The sequence below is a fragment of the Eulemur rufifrons genome, chromosome 7, assembly GCF_041146395.1.
Source record: "Eulemur rufifrons isolate Redbay chromosome 7, OSU_ERuf_1, whole genome shotgun sequence".
Lineage (NCBI taxonomy): Eukaryota > Metazoa > Chordata > Mammalia > Primates > Lemuridae > Eulemur > Eulemur rufifrons.
Window position 1 is genome coordinate 254,406,544 of NC_090989.1, and position 22,879 is coordinate 254,429,422.

Consider the following 22,879-nt stretch of genomic DNA (forward strand, 5'->3'; position numbering starts at 1 on the left):
GGAAAACAGTAAAATGTTAATGGTTTCTTTGCATTACAGAATTAGGGTTGGTTCTACTTCAGTTTTGCTTATCTATATTTTCTATACCAAATTGGTCTTAATTTTGTAATAAGGAGGGGAAAGTTACCTCAGAGATAAACATGTAAACATCCCTCAAGCTAGCCCCTTCCTGAGGAACTGGCTCGGAGCACAGCCACCTCCCAAGGGCCCCATTTGGGGCAGGTAGGGGTTGCACCATTCCGGGAAATCACATGCACAGCTTTGGAATGCACGGGAGGGATTACAGGGCTGTCTGGCTTTTTGGGAATGCACATCCAACAAGATGGTAAACTTTCATTTCAAGAACTTTCTGGCCATTTTTATTTTTAGAATTTAGCCATGGCCTGCAAAGTTCCATTCCTCCTAGTTCTGTTTTCCTCCTTCCCGTAGCAGGTACCTGTGGACCCCACACGATCAGAAGTGGTCAGCAATGAAAACAGCAGCGACTCCAGCCCTGCCCCCGGAGACTGAACCACCACGGCTGTCTCCAGGCTGTCTCCACCCTCCCATGGTGCCCAGCTCAGCCATGAGGCACAGCGGGTGGCCTCTTTTGAATTTGGAGTACTGGGGCGATTCCAGGCCAGTGGCAGGCAGGCCCCTCCCCCTGCAGCCTTCCTCTCTCCCCTGCAGTCAGGCCAGGGCAGGCCCCAGGCTCTGGCCATCTGAGTGCACACAGCAGGGCTCCCCTTCTCATCTCAGTCACTGTGGATGGGATCCCCTCTGTCCTAGACATCCTTCCTCCAGATCCACCTCCTATGTGGCCTCCTCGTCCTGGTGGTTTTCCCCATTTCCTCCCCCAGACCCAGACAGAGGCCATCAGTGTCTTCTCTGGGACCTTGGGAACCTCACGGCCCTGCAGGGTGGAGGGCATCCTGCTTTGTGTCCCTAGGACTCAGTTGCTTCATTAATCCTGTCGACTGAATTGTGACTGCCCCTCGGAGCCTTCCCCAGCCCAGCTCATGGCCACCCTTCCTCCTGGTTGCTGGGGCCAAAATCTTGCTATCACACTGGCTCTTCTTCTCTCACATCTCATCTGTCAGGAAGTCCTGTGGTCCTGCCTTCAGGACACGCCCAAACCTGACCTCTTCTCATCATCTGCTGCTAGCGCTGGTCCCCACTGGTCCCCTCCACTATATTTTCCACTAGGCACAATCTCCCAGTGATCCTCTTAAAGCCTGAGTCAGACCGTGTGGCTTCCCCTGTCAGTCGGAGTTCACGTGGAAGGCCTTTCCAATACCTACAGGCCTGATATACTCCACCCCCCACTGCTCAGCCCGCAGCCGCCCCCGCCTCCTCCTCACCTGCTCTGCTCAGTCACACAGACCCCCACCTCGTCCGTGAACCACCCAGGCGTGCCCCCACCTCGGGCTGCTGCAGTGTGGCTCTTCCCTCTGCCTGGAATGCCCTCTTGGAGAGCCATCACGTCCTTCACAAAACACCAGCCCACTCCAAACTCAGGCCCGCCTGGCCTCTCTCTCCTACTTCATGTTTTCCCACAGTCCCTACCCCTGACATCCTGCATTTGCTCCACTCCTCATGAGAGAGTGCGCTCAGGAGAGCACGGCTTCTTATCTGTTTTGTCCACTGCTCTATTCCCAGCGCCTAAATGGAACAATCCCCGGCACGTAGCAGGCTCTCAACAATAGACATTGAATAAATAAATGAATGAATGAGGAGAAAGGACTTGGCTCGGGCTCTCCTGGCCCAGCTGAGAACTCTGGGTCCAGCCCGTACGTCAAGGCCCAGTGGATCTGTATCCCCCAAACCCACCCACCTGTCAAGTCACTTCCCCGCTCCTCGACCTTAGGAAGCCCCTTTCTGACCGTTACTATTACGCGCTGCTTGGAAAACACTGGGCCTGAGTCATCCCCCAGGGCCCTGACTAATTCTCTCTCCATCCCTTGGACCCACCTCCAAGATCCTTCCTTTACAGTGTAATGGGAAATCCAGGAAGCGCTCCCCTTGGAGAAAATGGAAAGGAACTGAATGATTTAAAGGAAAATTCAGTTCTTCCTGCCTCAGCAGTTGAGAAAGCCCAAACTCTCAGGAAGTCAGTGCCTCTGAAAGTGAAACATTAATAGAAATATTACTGGAAAATACCAAACAGGAAGAGGAGGAAAATTCCATTGTGGAAGCAAGGTCCTCTGTCCATGCTCCTTAATGGTCTCAGCAAAGCGTTTCAGAATCAAAACACGGAAAGAAACGGAAATCAATCAGCTGTCACCCTTCCTGCAGACTCCAGCTTTGGCCAAGCCCTCCACGCCACCCCGGCACAAAGGGCACTGCACTCAACACAAGGTCGACAGCCTGGCCGCTCCCTGCCAGTACCTGCTGTGAGGCAGGGCAGACTCCACTCCTCCGGGAGCCTAGTTTCTCCATCTGCAAAATGGGAATACTGGGAATGGGAAGCCGTAGAATACTTACAAAAATGTTGGAATCCGTCACTCCTACAAAGCCAAGAGAGGATTTGTTTTATAAAGAGTAAGTCTAGCCACAAGTAAGGCAGAGAAAATTCAGGCATGAGATTGTGCAGCTTGCGGTGGTTATGGCACAGTGGTTATAATACAGATGCTGGATCTGGCTTCACATCTCACCTCCGCTACTTACTGGCTGTGTGACCTTAGACAAGTTACTTAACCTCTCTGTGCCTTAGTTTTCTCGTATGTAAAAATGAGACTAGTAGCACCTACCTCAAAGGACTATGGTGAGGAGTAAAAGAGTTACATGTAAAGTATACAGAATAGCACCTGGCTCAGAGTGTGTGTCATAGAAGCATTAGCTAATATTACCTTTGTGGAAAGCTGCCTTAATTCAAGTATTATAATTGTGCTTTCTTTACACAAATGCCTCCTCCTCACCCTGCTTCTCCTCTGGCTCCACGGAATCAAGGCCCTGCCAAGAATAGCCTCTGTGCCAGGTTGGCTTTCAGCTCACGCACACCATTTTGTTTATAGGTAAATTCTGCCATAGGGATCCGTGTTCCAACCTTGGCTCTTGTGACCTCAACCAGAGGATAAGTTACCATGGGCAGGCCCTACCCAGCAGGCTCATCCCTGCAGCCACACAGCTCCTGATAGCGGGCTGCATATAGCAATTTCTCAGTCAACACAGGCCAAACACACGTCTCGCAGTCAGAGACCACTGCTGCCGCTGTCCTGCGGAAAATGCACCAGCACCGCCATCACCCAACCTCAGAAAGCCAGCAGGGTGTGCTGCCATCAGCCAGCCAGCATCCCGGCTCTCTGCTGCAAAGCCACAAGTCCTGGTTTACTTTCTAGGGCCAAGTCTGACTGCCCCCTCCCCACAGGCCACTGCCTCTTTGCTGCTCTAGCACAAGCTAAGCTACTCAGGGGAGAGCTTGGCCACAGGCAAGTTCGACTTTGTTGAATGACCAGAGGAAGACACACCTGTTTCACATTTGCCTTTTAAAGCCAATTTTATGGGATCAGAAATGTTTTAAGGACAGAGAGAAGACAAGGTCAAGTCATAGGGGTTAAGTCCCGGAGTGATCAGTCATGTTCCGAGATTGTCAGATTAGAGGGGACAGTCACCCGATCTCCTTTAAGGAAACTTAAGTTCCTTGTTGATAAAGTCCAAGGTATCACCAGTTTTTTCCTCAAAACAGAGCACAGACCGCCTCGCCAGTCCTTGGAAGGAAGGAACGCTTGGTGTTAGAATGAAAAGACTTGACAGTTACAAGACTCACATTTTGTGCAGCTGCCCCTTGGGATGCGCCAACTCTGTGTGCAGAATTTCTCTATAAAATAACTCAAGTGCTGCATTAACATCTCATTTATGGAACTCTGAGGCAGACAGGGGAGAGAGAGACAGAAAAGCCAGCTCTGGAGCTGCCGCTAGGAATACCAAAGCCCAGGCTGAAAGGCGGAAGCTATGGCAGAGGGACGCAAGAGGAGAATTAAGCGAAGGGGAGAAGGAGACACGTAACACACATTTCTGCAACTACCAGAGCCTTCCTACCGTATCTCCATTTAAACCGTAGAAAACCGTGGAGCAAATCAGCAAAAAGCACATAGATTTTGAACTCAAGACTACACAGGTATGATCCTTGCTCCATCACTTGGTAGCTATGTGACATCTGGCAAGTCATTAACCTCTCTAAACCTCAGTTTCTTTATCTGTAAAACAGGGGTCATACCACCTGAGGTAGACGGATGGTGTTGAAGGCCCTAATTAATGGCTTGCCTGTATCCCTGCCCTTTGCCATGGGACTCTGCGGCTCCTTCTCTCTCCTTGAATCCTGACCAGCCTTGTGCCGTGCTTTGATCCACCGAATGCAGCAGAAGCAACAGTGTGCCAGTTTCCCACCTCAAGAAACCTCATGGGCTTCTGTTCTTTCTTGGAACCCTGACACCATCATGTGAACATGTGCTGGAGGATGAGAGACCACAAGGAATAGGGCTGAATTGTTGCCTCCCAAAGCCACCCTAAACCAGCCCACCAAACACTTAAGAAAGCCCAGCCAAGATCAGCGGGGCTGCACACCCACCCACACTGACTGCAGAGGCACGAATGTGCCCAGCTGGGACCAGACAAACTACTCAGATGTGCAGGCTCATGGCTACAATAAAGGCTTACCATTTAAAGCAGGGGTTACAAACTACCGCCCACAGGCCAGCTCCTGCTTTTGTAAATAAAGTTTTATTAGAACACAGCTAACCCCATTAATTTATATATTGTACATGGCTGCTTTCAAGCTACCATGGCAGAGCTGAAGAGTTGTGATGGAGATCGCATAGCACGTAAGCCTAAGAATATTTACTATCTGGCCGTTGAAGAAAAGTCTGTTGACCCCTGGTTTAAGAGTTTGGGGTGATTTGTTCTGTGGCAATAGCTGATACAGTACCTAAACCCTTTCCAGTGTGATTGTGAGGATTAAATGACCAATTAAGTGGTCAGTATGAAGCCTGGAGAATATATTTTCCTTCTGGGGCATCAATGGGAGAAACTGGATTTGCTGTGCAGCGGTTCTCTCATGCTACTTTCAAGGGATGGGATTTCAAAGGGAAAAGTGTCCCAAGCCAAATCACAGCTCCCAAGTTTGGCCCTTACCTTTTCCATCCATGACATGTTAAAAACTAGAAAACGTGGCTACTAATCAAATGAAAATGACTGACACTCTGGCTTCAATCAAGCCCTACATCAATGATTTTATGTGAGAAGGACCAACAGACAACTCCCCACTCCTCAGCAAGGCACGGGAAACACTTTCTTCCCTTTGAGGGCTGCAACTTCCCTCTGCAATCTCCTGTCACACCTGCCACACCTGCCCTGCTGAGGCGCCAACCATTCTCTCTGGGCGCAAGCTGCTCTACCCTCTCTGCATAGAGCCCTCTCCCCCACCTCCCTGCCTGGAAACCACCCACTCACCCTTGCAGACTCAGCTCAAACGTCACCTGCTCCTGAAAGCCTTCTTTGACTTCCCAGCCCTCTGCACACACTTTGGTTTTGGCATTCTTCAGGTTGTGATACAGTCTCTTTGGTTTTATCTGTCTCCCCAGCTAGACCTGGAGAAGCTGGTATTCAACTGCAAACTGCGAAGCTTCCTTCCTGGAAAGTTGGCCACTACTGATTTCTCTCTGAATTTCCCCTGCCTAGCAGGCAGCTCAGAAACTGTCTGCTGGATGTTTAAAAAAAAAAAAAAAAAAGTTAGACATGACATTATTTATTCCGTAACTATGGAAAACATGTTATTTAACTCAACTCTGTGGATGCTGACAAAATATAAAGCATTGGTACACATTAGCATGTATTTAAAACCCAGGAAAACTGATGTCATGATGCGTCTTGACTTTCTCAGTTGTGGAAACATTTACTTAATTATGATAAAAGAAACAAGACTTCAGCAGAAAACATAATTGGATGAGACCTGTTTGGCCGCACAAAAGGAAACCTACCAAAGTAACTGGCCTCTTTTGTCATTATTTTTTTATAAAGTGCAACTTGAAGGAATAATATTTCTACCTGCTGCAGTTTCATTTTCTTTTTCCAGGACCTCAGCCCTCAGTCTCTCACCTGAACTATACTGCATTGTCCCCTAACTCCAACCCCACTGCCCCCAGATTCTGGCAGCTATTTATAGCCTGAGATGCTCCCCCACCATGGCTGAGTACACCCCCTTCCCTGGCTCAACAATATTCCAGGACTCCCCTGCATCCAAGCTCAGCCCCCACCTCTCTCACACTGTCATCTCTCATTCCCCAGGCAAGGCTCGCTGCATGAAAGGGTTGGTTTCCAAGAACACATTACACATTGAGGTTTTAAATATGTTTACACACACACGTGCATACACTTACATACATTCTCATACATACACTTAGCCTGACACATAAGCACTCCTGCAGCCTGCAGTCACCCCCTCCCCTATACTGAAATTCCACGTCCAGCTCCAAATGCAGCTCAAGGCCACTTCCTAGATAAAGACCTCAAATTCTCCAAGACAAAAACACAACAAATGATGAAATATGTGTCAAGCTCCTCCAGGGGCTCAGGCCAGAGGTTACTGACAAGTCTTCTGCATTCTTCATTCCCTCCCCTCCTTGCTCACACTTATACTAAGACATCTCTGAGCACAAAGCGCTGGTAACAGCTGGCTAAGTTATGTTAGGAGAGAAACTGGCAGGGTAAGCCTAGTCTCACTTCCAAATGATTCTAAAAGGGAAAATGCACAAGACTGGATGCTGGCATTAGGGGCCAGGGGGATGTGGCCAGGTGTGTGTGCCCCAGGACTCACCTGGGAGAACACGTGGACGCCTAAGTGTATGATAGAGGGAGGCAGGAGATGCGCCTCCAAAGATGGACCATGGCGAGGGTGGCACTGGAAGAAGGGGCTGTTGACTAGCAGCTCTTGCTCTACACCTCGGTAACTCTTGACTCAGGCCTGATGTTCAAAACAAACACGGGCGCATCCAACAGACCTAAGAGTCTCATCCTATTCCCTAACAACTGATAAAGACTAAATGGGGTGCTAGAAGTGTGTTTTCCTGGATCCAGGAGTGAAGGGCAGAAGGCAAGCTGGACCTATAGTACGCCTGGCCTTCCAAAAGCTGTCTGGCTGGAAATAATGTGAAAACCAGACTGCCTCGCGACTGCCTAATGGCCTGGGGGTGGAGTAGGGGGCTGTTGGCCCTGAATCAGGAGGTGGCCACACACAAGGGGCAGAGGTGAGGGCATCCAGAGTCTCTGCATCCCAAAGCTGCCCTGACCAGAAGACCCAGAGGGAGGGTGAAGAAGAAGCCATTGTTGCATTAGTGGTTCTCAACATGTGGTCCCAGGATCAGCAGCCAAAGATCACCCGGGAAATTATACGAATGTAAATACTCCCAGCTTGTTGAATCAGACACTGCAGGATGGGTCCCAGCAATCTGTTCTAACCAGCCCTCCAAGGGAACTAAAGTTTGAGGAGCACTGCACTAGAACGTCCTGCCAACCCTCCCTGGCTGCCTCCCTTCCTCCTCCGATAGAAAGAACATCTGGACAACTTCGCAAAAGATCACAGGGCTCAAAGTCACAACCTAGTAGGTGAAAAGCAGCCCAGAGAGATCTTTTCTAAAAAACCGTATCTGATCACCACACTTTTAACAGCTAACCCCCTTCACTGGCCCCCACTGGGCTTAGCTTACAAGGTCCTCCCTGTCCAGGGCTCTAACCAACTCTAACCTCTCAACTCCAGCCACAAGGGACTTCGCCTGTAGTTCCCTAAAGCATCAGGCTCTCCCTTCCAGCCACCATGGCCACCACCCCTCCCCCGCATAAGAGCCCTCCCTCCCTGCCTCCGAGGTGCCTTTGAGCCCTCCTCCTGTAAACAAGGCCTCACCGTGGCACTCCTTCAGCCACTGTCGCCTGTCATAGCCTTAGCTGCAGAGGGGCCCTGCACCAGCACCCAGCAAGGTAGGGCACATAGAAGGCACCTAAGAAATATCTGGTGACAGAATGAAGTCAAGTCTTAGTTTGACATTCTGCCCATAAAACAAACCATTCCTCAGTGTTTAAAACAGTCTTAATTGTAAATGGGGGAAAATGTTTATTATAAAATTTTGAACCAGTAGCAGTGGGAGAGAAAGGAGATCTGCCTGCCTGGGCCATGGTTGCAGGTAACCAGGGATGCAGAGCCCAGCGCAGTTGGCTGTGAACCTTTCTCAGGCCTTCTGAGAACTCCAGGGTCTCCCAGTGCCCCCACCAAGCCAAGCTTCAGCAGACATGAGACTGCAGGGAGCCTCTTTGGTGTTTCCCTCACTGATCAATCGCAAGCCCAAGATGAGCCCAAGATGATCCTGATGGCTCCCAGAGAAACCTGCCCCCTCCCCCAAGGCAGCTCCTGGGTGGCCACCTGGCTCCCAGCTCCCTGTCATCTAGGTGTGGCACCCTGGGTGCTTAGGAAGCCCAGAGTCCAAGCTTCCGAGGTGTATCCCCAAACCGGCTCCAGGGAGAGGTGGGCTCCTCCACAGACTGCCCATGTTGCTCTCAGCAGACCAAGCAGGGGAGGGGATATGCAGGGGACCTCAGGGAGAGAAGGCTAGGCAGAAAAATTAAAGGAGGGACATTCCCTCCCTCCTCCCTCCTGGAAAACAAAATAGATCCCTTTCCAAGCACCAGCTGGCAGGTGGGAGCCTGTCTCCCTCCTGTCTGGACATCCACTCCTAAAAGGAATTCAGACTCTTTATCAGTCTCCCCCAGTCTAGGCCTGGGTAAAAGTTTACCTTTGGGAGAAAGTGGGGAGAACAGCGGCGGCGACGCAGGGCACTGAGAAGGCACTAGCTCTCCCACCGGGCCTCAGATTTAATCAAAACACTGCCTTCCACCAGAAGTAGACAGAACAAGTATTATTTATAGGGGAAGGGAGGGCAGGGCATCACGAGTGTGAAGGGAGAAAAGGGGGCCGAGTCTGGCTGTAATTAACTCGCCTGCTTCAAAACCTGGGGGGGATCAAGAAGACCTGGTATGTTAGTAAGGAGATTGTCACAACGTCCCCCCAAGTCCCTGAGACGGTTTGGGGTGGGGGTGGGGGTCAGGAAGGAAGAAGGTGAGGGTAGGAGAGGTGGGGTCTCCTTCCAGCCTGGCCTGATAGGCGGACCCCTCCGGCGCGCGGCGGGAGGAACTGTCCGGCTTGGCGTGGAGCGCTGGGGGGCAGCGCATTTCAACCGGAAAAGCACGCGTGGGGGTTCCCGGAGCAGCTCCAGTACAAAAGGCAGCCCGGATTTGGAAACCTGGCGCGGGGGGTGGAGCGGGGCAGGGCCCGGCAGGGCGGACGGGAGGGATTTACATACACACGTTTAGAAACAGCCGGTCCGGATCTGCCACCAAGAATGCTGTGTAATCTCGGGCGAGTCCCTCCCCAGCTTTGGACCTCAGTTCCCCACCTAGAGTGTGTGTGAAGGGTGGAAGGTGGGGTAAGGGAGAACAAGCGTAAAAACTCTTTTAAGTCATTGACAGCTCTGACTCCGACTTTACTCCTTGAGAGCCGGAAGGGCTGGCTGGGTATGTGTTCCTTGGGCAAGGCTGGGCGGGGAGCTCTCGCCTGGGCTGTGGGCTCAGAGAGGGGACATTCTGGGGGCAGCAGCGAAAGAGATGGTAGTCAGTAGGCCGACCGCCCTGAACTCCAGGGGAAAGCGCGTGGGAGGGAGCAGAATCGGGAAGAAGCGCGCGAGGCCTGGCCCCAGGGACCTAGGCCGAAGTAGATGTAGGGACCCAAAACCAGAGCGCTGCCTCGGTTTCCCCGTGCTCACAGTGGCTCTTCAAACTCAGGGTAAAGCCAAGGAGCAGCTTACCTTGTCCTTCTTGCTAGCACCGCTCTCCTCTGTGGCCGAGGCTGCGCACTTGTTGAGCAGTTTCTTGCCTCCGCAGGCCGTCGGGCTCCAGGTGCGGCCGCCAGAGCAGGCGCCCCCCTGGGGGTCCCCGGCACCGCCGCCGACGGCGCTCTCCACTTTGATAAGGCGATGCTTGGGGGAGATGTAGCGCACCTCGGCCGGAGTGGCGGGCCGCCGCTCGCTGCTGCTGCGGTAGAGGTGCGGGGAGCCAGAGGACGAGGACGAGGACGCAGCGGCGCCCGCGCCAGAGGCACAGCAGCAGCCGGCGGCGCCCGACGCGGACGAGGCCGAGAAGGCGCGCTGGCCCCCGCCCGGCTCCCCGCCGCCGCCGCAGTAGTCCAGGCGGCACATGGCGCGCAGTTTGCGCAGCGACGAGCCCGGGCCGTTGTAGGGGTCCTCGAAGTCGCGCTCCTTCTGCGCGCGGTAGGCGCGGATGAGGTCGCTCGTGCTGCCGCTGTCGTCGGGCAGCGAGCCCGAAGAGCCCGAGAAGCAGGAGGCAGCGGCTGGACCGCAGGACGCCGAGGCGGCAGAGGCGGCCTGCGGCACGGCCTGTGGGGGCTGCGAGGGCCGCTCGCCTCGGCGCCGCTGCTCGCGGTAGTCGGGCCGCGGCGGCTGCGGGGGGCTCTTGGTCTTGCTGTTGCCCAAACTGAAGTACTTGTTCAGCCACTTGGCCATTGCGAGAGGCCGCCTAGGGCCGCGGCGCGGGATCCCGGTCCGCCGCCGCGGCCATTCGGGGGGCAGAGCTGCCACCCAGGTCCCTCGGCGCCCCGGCCCCGGCCCCGGCGGGGGGCGTCCGGGGCGCCCGCTCCTGACGCCAAGTTCAAGTTCTCGCCGCCGCCTCCTGCCGGCCGCTCTCTGGATCCTGCAGCTGCAGCACCGCCCTCCGCCTCCGCTGCGCGCCGCCCGGGCTTCGGATCTCAGGCCCCTCGTGGGCGCGTCTCATGGGGTCCTGGCCCAAGGCCCCGCGCAGAGCCGGAGGTCTGAGCGCCCCTCGCCGTGGACGCCCTAGCCGTGCGCCCCTCCGAGGAGCACTCGCCTGCCCCGTCGGAACCGCAGCCTCCGCCTCGGCCGGGATCACGGCTGCTGCGAGAACTTGGCGTCCTTGCTCCTCTTCTCCTTTCCTGAGAGCGCTGGGGCGAGTCAGGCCCCGCAGCTGGCGAGAATGCGGACGAGAGAGCGAGACAGCCAGCTAGCGACGGACGGAGGCAGCCGGCGCCCGCGCGCCCGTGCCCGTCCCGGCGGCGCCTGCCGCTGCCGCTGCTGCCGCCGCCTCCCGAGCCGCCGCGTGTGTGACACTCAGGCCGCCAGAGCCCGCCCCGCGCCGCGGCCCCGCCCTCCTCGGTCCTGCGCGCGCCCCGCCCCCGCGGCCCCAGCTCCGCCCACCCCGCGCGCCAGCCCGCCGGGCCTCGGCCCAAGCCCCGCCCTCTTCGTGCCCGGCTCCTCGGCGGGCGTCCCTCTCCGCTTCTGCACGCGCCACCTCCCGCGGCCGCCTCGGCGCCAGCCCTAGGGTCGTGCCCCAGGGCGCCGAGGTCCCGCGGCGCGGCCAGCTACGCCTCGCCTGACTTGCAGCCCGCTGCCGCCTCGGGCGAGACGTCGCCTGGCTGAGCCTGCAACGCAGAGGCCAAACCCGTCCGCAGTCCCCTGGGACCCGCGCGTTGTGCATCCAAAGGATCGTCGCCGTCGGGGTTGGGCGAGAGTGGATTAACTCGGAACCTTTCTAGGCTACGTCGTGGCCTGTGCGGAGGAAATGCAGTGCCTAGTGCCCTATGGACAGAGTGTCCCCCTTCTTAAAGGGACAGAGACTCCGGTTTAGTTCCCCTGCTCCGGATCTTCGGAGGAGTCTTTATGCTAATTAGAATATTAGCAATCTAGATGGCGGATGAGGCTGGGATGGGCGGTGGGGCCCGGGCCAGGCACCAATCCGAGAGCAAGCCTAGGGGAGATCAGAATGTTTGCTTACCTGCTCACCTCTGAAGAAGTCGAGGCTTTAACCTTGTTCACTGCCAACGTGACAGAGCCAGTTGGGGGAGGGTTGATGCCTAAGGCTGTAGGAGGTGGCAAGGCTCCATTAATCCAGGACCTCATTTTATGGATGGAGAAACTGAGGCCCAGAGGTAGGTCACACAGGTGGGCTTGGATGCCGGTTCCCAAGTCTGGTGGTGCCATAGTGATGTCATTTCCACTGGTCTCTGCACCTTCAAATCATCCTTTGATTATTAGCCAAAAATGAGGAAACTGAGGCCGAAGGAGGGGCACAGTTTGCTCAGTGTTGCTTTTCCTGGGGTCTGCACCCAGGGGAGGTGGCATACTCCGGAAATGCTGCCTGAAAATGAAGTAGCTGCCCCTAGGGCCTGTTGCTGCTTTGAATTCCCTGGGGTAAGCCCCAGAAAATGGCTTAACCGTAAGATGTGGCTACCTGAGAGCCGAGAAATTCTCTAAGAATGTTGATTTACTAAAACAATAGCCCAAATCAACAACCCCCATTTGCTGTCTGTATATTGTGGATAGGTTTGGGAGGAATCTGTTTTTCCTGTATCCTGTAGGAATAGTGAGACCTGTTAGGGCAGGCAGCAAGGCCAGGTGCCGTTTTGGTCAGGTCATGGTCCAGGCCATGCTGGAGGTAGAGATCAAACTCTCAGTCTGAGCCTCTGGGAAAGGGAGAGTCTGAGGGCTGGTATTGCTTCCTCTGTAACCCACCCAGACTCACACCTGAGGCCACAATGCCAAAGTGGCAGAAGCAGGACTCCAACTTGGGTCTTACTCTGAAGCCTGAGCTCTGTCTGCTCAGCCACACCCAGTGATGCAAGTTGTTGACTGCAAATTGTTCCTTCAGGATCAAGCTATTTGCCCTTTCCCTCTTCAATCAAACAAGACTGTCATCTTGGGTGGCCAGTTGAATTTTCCAAGCCCGCTATGTGACCTCGCCCCCCCCCACCATGGTCACAGATATACTGTCACCAGCAACACATCGCCTTCATTACCTGAGATCTATTTATTTAGCATCTCATGGGAAGTAATCCAAGGGGTGTGTGTGTGTGTGCGTGTGTGTGTTTGATGAGTATGGGTGATGGGGAGGGGACCCAGAGCTTGACCTGGCTAAGATGTTTATTTTGGGTATCCCTAGACTTTCTCAAATTACCCTTGAAATTGCTCCTCTGCTGCATAAGCACTTAATTATCTTGCATATAGGGAGGCCCCAATAGAAAACCTGAAAGGCAAGGACATACTTGTCCTAAGCCCCACCTTTCATCCAACCACAAATCCTTTCCAGCTCCCTTCCTTCCCATTTCTTCTTCTAGGCTCAGGAAGAAGGTCAGATCCTGGCAATAGGCCAGGCCACCTGGGACAAGAAAGTCCCTTCCAGAATCTGGAAGCTTACTCCCTGCATGTGGCTTGCACATGGAAGAGTTATCTCTGCCTTTTTCAAAGGTTTAGGAAGAGAAGTTATATTTCACAACTTATTTTTTCCATTTCACTCCAGCAGGCCATGGGGTCAGACCTGCTTTCCCGTGTGATGCCTCTGCTGGGGTATAATTTGCAAGCCAGAATTATTGTAATGCTATAGTATTACGCCAAGAACTTCCAGAGCACTTGTGTGTCTGCTCAACCCTTGAACACTCTGTATATAATTAACCCTCCTCAATATCCCTGCAATCTGGTGTCATGCCCAGTTTATACATGGAGTAGATGGCCTAAGGTGGTATTTACTTCAAGCAAGCAAAAATCCACATGAGTGTTTTCCTTTGGGAACTTGTAGAGACATACCCTCCAAGATTCGTAGTCAGAAAAAATTGTTCTTAAAGGAAATAGAAAAGCTTCCTAAGGAAGATGTTGGGGAAGCAGTTGTGTCAAATGGTTTGGGAAGACAGAGATTCGTAGGACTAGGATCAGAGCACTACAGGGGATGAGAGTGGAAGAGACTCTCTTTTCAGAGATCCAGCCACCCCATTTTACAGAGGGAACACTGGGACCAGTGAAGGGAAGAGATTGACTCAAGAGGCATAGCTGGAATTGGCACCCAGTCTCTTGACATCACAAACCTAACACTACAGGATGCTGTAAACATGCCCATCATTCTTGGCATTTCTGCTTCTCGTGTCCTGCCCCCTCCCCACTCCAGTTGTATCATTGGAAGGGTTGAGTATGGCCTGGTTTCTATTTCTATTCTATCTCAGCTTTTCACTTTAGAACAAGAGCTCTCCAAGGGCAGGGACATGGCATCTCCTTCCTCTGCACCTCCTTCTGTTATCTGGAGAAAGGGTATGCCATTTGTACAGGCCCAGAAAAATGGGGCCACCAACCCAACAGACTCATCTATTTCTTTTATGTAACATCATTCAGTTCAGTCCATTGAATGTTAATGTCAGTCCCCTGTCTGTGTGCCAGGCCCCAGGGGTTGCAAAGATAATTCAGACAGCAATATTGTTTCTCACCCATAATTGTACAAGGCAAGGCAAGAGAAGTGCAGGACAGAACAAGGGACAAAGAACTATGGGGCCATGGGGATGGGAGTTTAATTATGAGGGGAGTAGGTGGTGGAAAGTTCTCAGTAAAGGTGATATTTGGGCTGGGCCATGAAGAATGGTAGCATTGGCATATAGGAAAAGTAGGCAAGGGAATTCCATGCAGAGGGAACAACATAAAGAAAGGCATAGAAGCAGGAACGTGTGGGAAACCACTTAAGCCATAGTAAGTGGTCTGGTTTGAGTGCAGTAGGAGTAGCCGAGAGTCTGTGAATGCAGGAAATGGTGGAGAAAGGTAGAAAGATAGGCTGTGCCCCATCAGGAAGAGTTTTGAATACCAAACCAAGGAAAATGGAACTTCATCTTATAGGCAATAGGGAGCCATTGAAGGTCTTTGAGCAAGGAAATTATCTAATTTTTTCTGCATTTTATAAAGATCATTTGGGAAGCAGTAGGGAAGATATATTTCATGGAAAGAAACAGAAAGGAGGCAGAGCAGTTAAAAGAATGTTAAAGGACCAGGAAATGGTGCCTAGAATAATACCTGGTACACAGAAGGCACTCAATACCTATTTGTTGAATGAATAAATAATGTTGAAGTAGTGGAAGAGTGATGAGCCATTTTAGAGGATGAACTCTGTATGACTCCCAGGTCTTGCCTTTGGGCCACTCAGTGAATGGTGACCAGCCACTTCCTAATGAAAGGTAATACTGGGGGAAAGAGAGAGGGTTACTTTGGGGGAGAAGATAGTTGACCTGGCATTGGCCACTTTCATAAACAGTTGTGAAGTTCAGGGCAGCAGACAGGGCTGGAGGCATAGATTTGAGAGTCATTAGATCTCAGTGAGGATCTGAAGCAAAACCCTCAGCTATCCTCGACCCCCTCCCTCCTCCTTTCATTCCGACCTTGTCCTGCCCATCAGCAAGGTATGTGCAGAACCTGATCACTTCTCACCCTCTCCACTGCTACCACCTGGAACAAGACTCCTTCATCTCTTGCCTGGATTGTTGCAGACTCTCTTTCCCATTTTCCCTGCTTCCATCTCAACATAGCAGCCAGTGACCCTATTAAAATGAGCCTGATTATGTTCCTCCTGTGCTCAAATTCCCCATGGAATCCTCATTTCCCTAATAGTAAAGGCCAAAATCCTCACAGTGGCCCATGGGCCTTATATGACCCAGTTCCCTTACCTTTCTGCCCTTACGGTTAGCCTGGCTTCTCTCTCCTGCTTCAGCCGGCCTGCCTCTTTGCTGTTCCCAAACCCTCCAGGCACACTCTTGCCTTGGGGCCTCTGCACTGCTGTCTCCTGCCTGGAATGTTTTTCCCCAGCAATGCCATGGCTCCCCCTGCACTTCCTTCAGCTCTTTATTTAAATGTCACATGCTCAGTGAGGCCTTCCCGGGGCACAGTATTTAGAATTGCAGTCCCTACCCAACACTTGCCATCCCTCTTCCCTGTTTTATTTTTCTGAATATTACTCACCCCCATTTCATCCACTGTGTATTTTACTTTTTTTTCCCGTGTTTATTCTGCTCTTGTCCTGCAATGGGAAAGGATCTTTGCACTTTTTGTTCACTGCATATCTCCAGGGTCCGAACAGTGCCTGATACACAGTAGGCACTATGTGCCTAGTATTAGTGGGATGAGTGAGTGGGTGGAAGTGGTTGAGACCGTGGAGGGTGGAAGAGCAGAGGGCTACAGCTGTCTGCTCAGGCTTGATGCCAGTGGCTATTAGCCTTGCCTGAAGGTGGGAGGGTGTCGGCCTTGCTGTATGTTTTTAATGTATATTTAAAGTGTATGACATGATGTTTGGGTGTACGTATACAAAGTAAAGGGATTTCTACAGTCAAGTCAAGCAGATTAACATATTATATCATACAGTTACCGTTTTTGGTGGTAAGAGCACCTAAAATCTGCTTTCTTAGCAAATTTCTAGTATGCAATACAATGTTTTTGACTGTAGTCCTCACGCTATACAGTAGATCTGTATAGACTTATTCATCCTAAATAACTGTCCCCTTTGAGCTACATCTCCCCATTTCCCATCCCTATTCCCCCATCCTCCCCCGCTACACCACCCCTCGTAACCACCATTCTAGTCTCTGTTTCTATGTGTTTGACTTTTTTTTTAGATTCCACATATAAGTGAGATCATACAGTATTTTCTTTCTATGTCTGACTTATTTCACTTAGTATAACATCCTCCAGGTTAATCCATGTTGTCGAAAATGGCAGGATCTCCTTTTTATATTTCTTTTCTTTTTTTTTTTTTTTTTTTTTTTGTTGAGACAGAGTCTCACTTTGTTGCCCAGGCTAGAGTGAGTGCCGTGGCGTCAGCTTAGCTCACAGCAACCTCAAACTCCTGGGCTTAAGCGATCCTACTGCCTCAGCCTCCCGAGTAGCTGGGACTACAGGCATGCGCCACTATGCCCGGCTAATTTTTTCTATATAGATTTTTAGGTGTCCATATAATGTCTTTCTATTTTTAGTAGAGACGGGGTCTCGCTCAGGCTGGTCTCGAACTCCTGACCTTGAGCAATCCACCCGCCTCGGCCTCCCAGAGTGCTAGGATTACAGGCGTGAGCCACCGCGCCTGGCCTATATTTCTTTTCTTTTATTTCAAAATATTAAGGGGGTACAAATGTTTTTGGTTACATGGATTAGCTTTTGTAATACTTGAGTCATGGCTATGGGTGTGCCCATCACCCAAATCGTGTAGGATCTCGTTTTTAAAAGATGAATAATGTCCCATTGTTTTACCACAAGGGATACCACAACTTTTCTATCCGTTCATCCATCTACAGACCCTTAGTTTGTTTCCACATCTTGGCTATTGTGAATAATGCTGCAATGAACGTAGAAGTTCAAGTATCTCTCTGAGGTGCTGATTTCATTTGCTTTGAGTATATACCCAGAAGAGGGATTACTAGGTCATATGATAGTTCTATTTTTAATTTGTTTTGAGGAACTTCCATACTGTTTTCCATAATGGCTGCACTAATTTCCATTCCCATCAACAATGTACAAAGGTTCCCTTTCCTCCACACCCTCAGCAACACTTGTTATCTCTTGTCTCTTTGATAATGGCCCTTCTAACAGGTGTAAGATATCTCATTGTGGTTAATTTGCATTTCTCTGTTGATAAGTGATGTTGAGCACCTTTTCCCATACATGTTGGCCATTTTTATGTCTTTCTTGGAGAAATGTCTATATAAGTCCTTGGCCCATTTTTTAAAAATCAGGTTATTTAAAATTTTTTTTAAAATTTTGCTACTGAATTGTGTGAGTTCTTTATATATTTTGAATATTAACCCCTTATCAGATACATGGTTAGAAAATATTTTCTCCCAATCTGTAGGCTGCTCTTTCATTTTGTTGATTGTTTCCTTTGCTGTGTAGAAGCTTTATAGTGTGATGTAGTGCCATTCGTTTATTTTTGCTTTTGTTGCCTGAGCCTTTGGTGTGATAGCCAGAAACTCATTGCCAATGCCAATATCAAGGAGCTTTTCTTCCATGTTTTCTTCTAGGAGTTTTCCAGTTTCAGGTCTTACGTTTAGGTCTTTAATCCATTTTGAGTTGATTTTTGTGTATGTGTAAGATAAGGGTTCAATTTCATTCTTTTCCATGTGGAAATCCAGTTTTCCCAACACTATTTATTGAAGAGATTGTCCTTTCCCGTTTGTGTGTTCCTGGTGCCTTTGTTGAAAATTAGTGGACTGTATATATGCTTGGGTTTATTTCTGGGCTCTCTGTTCCATTCCATTGATCTGTGTGTCTGCTTTTATGCCAGTACCATACTGTTTTGACTAGCGGTACTTTTGAAGTGGATGCATTCTGGGGTTCTGTTCCCAGACCCTGTCTCTTAAATGGAGGAAGGAGAACATGATTCATCTCTGTCTTCCAAGCACCTGGAGAGGGCTCCAGGAAGGTTGTGGCATTCAGTTAGCCCCTTCCGCACGAGTCCCAGTCCTGCTGACATGCAAGCCTGTCCCCAGCGTTGCCAAGCCAGCTGTTGTTCTCTCCACATTAGGTACAACTAATCTTAGGAATCTCATTATGGGTCGAAAAATAATCCTCTATATCTAGATTAAAGACTGTGTTTTGACCATTATCTTGCATTGAGCATTGAGCCGACAATTTAATTGAGCTGTTATGCCGCTGCCTTGATCTCTTCCCAGAGAATTTACAGCTAATTCCAAGTGTCTCTCTGAATTAAGTGGGCCTCTCCCAACATGCTTTGCCTGTTGTTTGCCTAGTCCAAATCCCACTTGTCCTTGTGTTACCCAATTATGGGCTCTCACACACAGCTGTCTCTGGCCACTTCCAGCCCACTTCCTTCCTAAGAATGGCTGTAACCCAGGGAAGCCTCTGTTATACCTGCAGCAATAGAAGGGAGGGGGGTGGAGGTAAGGACTGAGGTGGAGCAGAGATGTCATAAATCATACTGACCCCTTTAAAGTCACCTCCAGGCAACTAACTGACAGTAGCCCTCTAGCAAGAGGAGGTTGTGCCTTTATGACAGCTGGTGTAATGGAAGCAGAGAGTTCCAGACTGTGACTCCTGAGATCTTATCCTGGCTCTTACCCTTCCTCTGTGACCTCTGGGCCCTCAGTTTCCCTATTTGTATAATGGGAGCTGACAGATTATTGCTTTTCATTCAGGGTTATGGACGTGTCTCAGGATAGGACTGCCATGTTTAGAAAAAACAAAACAACAACAATAGGACATCCATGCAATGGTTGGGGCATACTTACAGTCAAATATTATTTGTTGTTTATCTGAAATTCAAATGTAACTGGGTGTTCTATGTTTTCTCTGGTACCCTACTCAAGGGTCACTATGGGGGATAAAGAAGACTGTAATGTTCAGCCAGGCTGCTTACCACCCCCCCACCCCCGCCCCCCAGCCTCTGCCGATGGAATGGACAAGAGCAGAGGTTCTCAGCCTGGCTGAACATCAGAATCACCTACAGAGCTTATAAAATGCCCAGTATATCCCAGGCTGATTCAATCAGAATTTCCGTGGGTAGATTCAGGTGTTTTTTAAACTCTCAAGGTGAGTCCCATGTGCAGCCAAATTTGAAACCCAGTAGATTAGTGGTTCTCAAAGAGAGGCACGTGGACCAGAGCGTGGGCCCCACCTGAGAGCCTGTTAGAAATGCAAATTCTCCATCAGACTTTCAGAGCCTCAGACTCAGAAACTGAGGGCTGTGGCCCTCCAGATGATTCTGATGAGGCTAAATTTGAGAGCCAGTGTACTGAAATAGTTTGAGGGTTCCTTTGATGACAATGGAGCTGTGTACTCAGGGGCTGATCTACAGGTTGGTGCGAGGAAAGCAAATGAGTTGAATTGCTTTGCAGCAATGCACTTTAATGGTCAAACTGCCTGCCATCTGGTAAGTGTAGCATAAATTATGGAGGTCGTATTTAAATCCACTGAGTGCAGTGGCTTTTTCAGGCCCAAATGTCAGTCTGATGGCAGTCTTGAAGGCCACCATTGACACCTGAAGTTTATTGTTAGGCCAGGAAGAGCCAGAAGTATGCCAGAGGGGCCTAGGGGCATAAAAGTCTGGGTCAGGCAGCCTGAAGGCCCAGCACAAAGGGCTATGGAGCCGGAGGGCAAGGAGGAAGTGAAGTGTGGAGGAAAGGAACCAGGCCCAGTCAGAGGCATAGCGGTCAGCCCAGGTCCCGAGGAGGCGGCAGGAGACAGAGTCAGGGCCTCAGGAACATCTGCAGGCCTGGCTGGGCGGTCTCAGGCATTGCTTCTCTGAGGAGCTCTGCTTCCCGGGCCAGAACTGAGGCCGACTGGAGGAGGCAGGTGTCCTAGTGGAGGAGGAAGGCTGTGCTTGTTTTGTTTTGCATGAAGAAGAAAGTGATCTGATCGAGAATATAGCAGCATTTTTCTGCAGCCGAGGAGGACTTAAATACGATGAGCCCACTGGCACCATTGGGTTTTCCTCTGTGGGGGTCTTGCAGTCACAGATTGATTAGTTTCGGAGATAATCCCAGGTGCCCAGGATGTGTGATCCTCCTGTCCTTGAGAGACGTCTGGAGGGCAGGCAGCAGGGGCTGAGCATCATTCATTTCTGTCCACCTCAGAATTTGCTCAGTGCCTGCCAAATGCTCAGCCCCCAGTGACTGTGTGGGAATGAATCCAACAGAGAGCCACCAAGTCGCACTTCCTAAATCTGAGTTATCACCTCCGGCCTCCATAAACCACACCACTGAGAAGCCACAGACATTCCACATGCAAAGGGGCACTTTCCTCCGTGTGGAATCATTGCAGACTCTCTTCCTCCTTGCTGCCTCCCTCTCTCCCACGTCCTGCTTGGCATCCTTTCTGTGCAGAGTGGTCCAGATGTTAGTCCCACGCCCACCTCCCCCCCCCCCCCCAGGCTTCGCATGCTGTTGGGAACAATTGAAATAGAAGACAGGAAGGGGACTTTGAACACTGAAACCACCAAGATTAAACCTAGCTGGGTTTACTTGTGAATGACTTCATGTGCTAGGGTGCTAGGAAAACACCCTAAATCTGGAGTTTAATCTAATTCTCCTTATTTCCAAAATAAACTTTGGTGTTCCTAAAAAGGTGACATAGTACTTGAAGCCCTACAGTTGGGAAAGTGATTTAGTTCTTCAGTGTTAAGCCACACCAAAAAATGTTCCTCTGATGCAGTTTCCATCCTCTCACTTTGGCTGTAATATTTAAAGACAATTTTTAAAAGTCACTTTCCATGAATAATTTTCTCTTGCTACACTTTGGTTTTTTTTTTTTTTTTTTTTTTTTTTTTTTGCTTGAATTAAAATGGTTACCATGCTGCCATCTGAGGCTTTGCTAAATGGGATCATTGGTTTTTGCCAGAGCCAAGAAAGAGTTAAAGTTGCAAATGGTCCTCTGTTGTCTGTTTCAGTTTGGGGGTGGGGAGGAGACACCCCAATTGTGTGTCCTTCCCCTCCCCTCCCTACCTCCCTAGGGCCGAGTGCAGGATGTCTCCTAAAATATCTCAGACCCTGTGAGGAGAGGCCTGCCTCAAGTGTAGGGACCGGTATGGACTAGAGGATTCCAGGATTAGAAGGAAACTTTTCTGGCTACATGGTCTGATCTCCCGAGCTGGAAGACAGAGAACTCAGCAACCTTCTAAACCAAAGGTTCACTAACGAGCCCTTGCAAGGGTCCACAGGGAAACCAGGTGAGTGCTTGTCATCTTCCTTCACCCAGGTGGCATCTGACAGAGCACCCATCCCCAAAGAGAGTCCCGTAAGGCTGTAGGCACAGCCCACAGAGGTGCCAGCAGATGCAGAGCAGAATCTAAGTGTGCATCTCCATCATTAGAATTTTCTGGCGCTCTTGGAGTTTACGTGGTGCTGTAGAATCACTGTGTGTTGCAGATGGCCAGAGGACAGAACTGTTTGTTGGTTTTTGCAGCTTTCCAGAGTCACAGTGGGTGGAGGGGCTCCTTCTGCCAGGCTGTAGAGCCCACTCTGACCCCTTTAGTCCCAAGGTGCAGGCAGTGATGGGTCTGGGGGCTCCGGACTAGGGGCCTCCTCACTCCCAAGGCTGGGGCAGCATTTTATTCACACGCTTCAAGTCTGGAGCCCGCACAGCCCGGAGAGAAGCACTGTTTTCTTCCTAAATGTCCTGCTTTTATTTTTATGTACAACTTGATTCATATTTTCCGTTTGCTCCCATTCGTGGACATTTTTGCGGTGGGTATAGCCTTTTTATGTTATCATTAGGCACCAACCACAGGAATTCATTCTCCAATGGACCAATTTTGCTATAAAACAGTACATCTGCCACAGCCACAGTGTAGGTCAAGGACATTGAAACTTGAGTGTGCCTCAGAGTCACCTAGAAAACAGTGCTAGGATGTACACTCCCAAGACCACTTCAGAGAAGCTGACTCAACAGAGCTGCAGGGGGCTCAGGAATCGACATTTCTGCATGAACCAAAGCCCATCCTGCTGCAGATGGGCCAAGGACCCCACTTTGAAAAACTGGTTAGTATCTGAGCTCTGACCCGTGGCATGAACAGACAGGTCATGGGAGACAGAATCTGGGATAGAGACATTTCTGACCTTTGACTCAGCGACATCTCCGTGGTCCAGCGTTGAGAGGGTCGGCCAGCCTGCGTCACAGGTAGGCAGGCAGGCTTCAGCACGGGTCCCTGCAGGGCGTCATGTCACCTCAGTGGTGTGCCCTACGGGGTCCATCACTGCTCTTTATTTATCCTGAGCTAATCTGCCTCAGTGTCCAGTTGAATGGATTCTGCAGATGCAGTGGGGTTCGGAAGGAGAAAGGAAGAGAACGAACGTGAATACTGAGAACGCCGTGCCAAGTGCTGAGCTTTAGGCTTCGCACAGTCTCTGACATCAGCCGCACGGAGACGCTCACGCGTAGGTGCTAATGTGCCCTTTCCCAGCTGAGGAAACGAAAGCTCGGAGTCACACAGCTAGGAAGTGGTAGGCCATTTTTGGTAACTTAGGCATGTTCAATTTAAAGCCCTTCCTCTCTTCTTTCCTTTTTTGGGGGCGAGAGGGAATGGAGGCATT

The 22,879-nt window shown here is 50.8% G+C and overlaps 1 protein-coding gene across 1 annotated transcript in view; it reads right to left on the minus strand.

Annotated features, from left to right (window-relative positions):
- Positions 1–11,109, minus strand: part of SHB (SH2 domain containing adaptor protein B) — a 131,792-nt gene extending 120,683 nt beyond the window's left edge. Inside the window, exon 1 of the mRNA XM_069476605.1 lies at positions 9,825–11,109. Within this exon, the coding sequence (XP_069332706.1) occupies positions 9,825–10,538 (714 nt within the window). The 5' untranslated portion in view covers positions 10,539–11,109. The remainder of the gene's footprint in view (positions 1–9,824) is intronic.
- Positions 11,110–22,879: the final 11,770 nt, after the last annotated feature.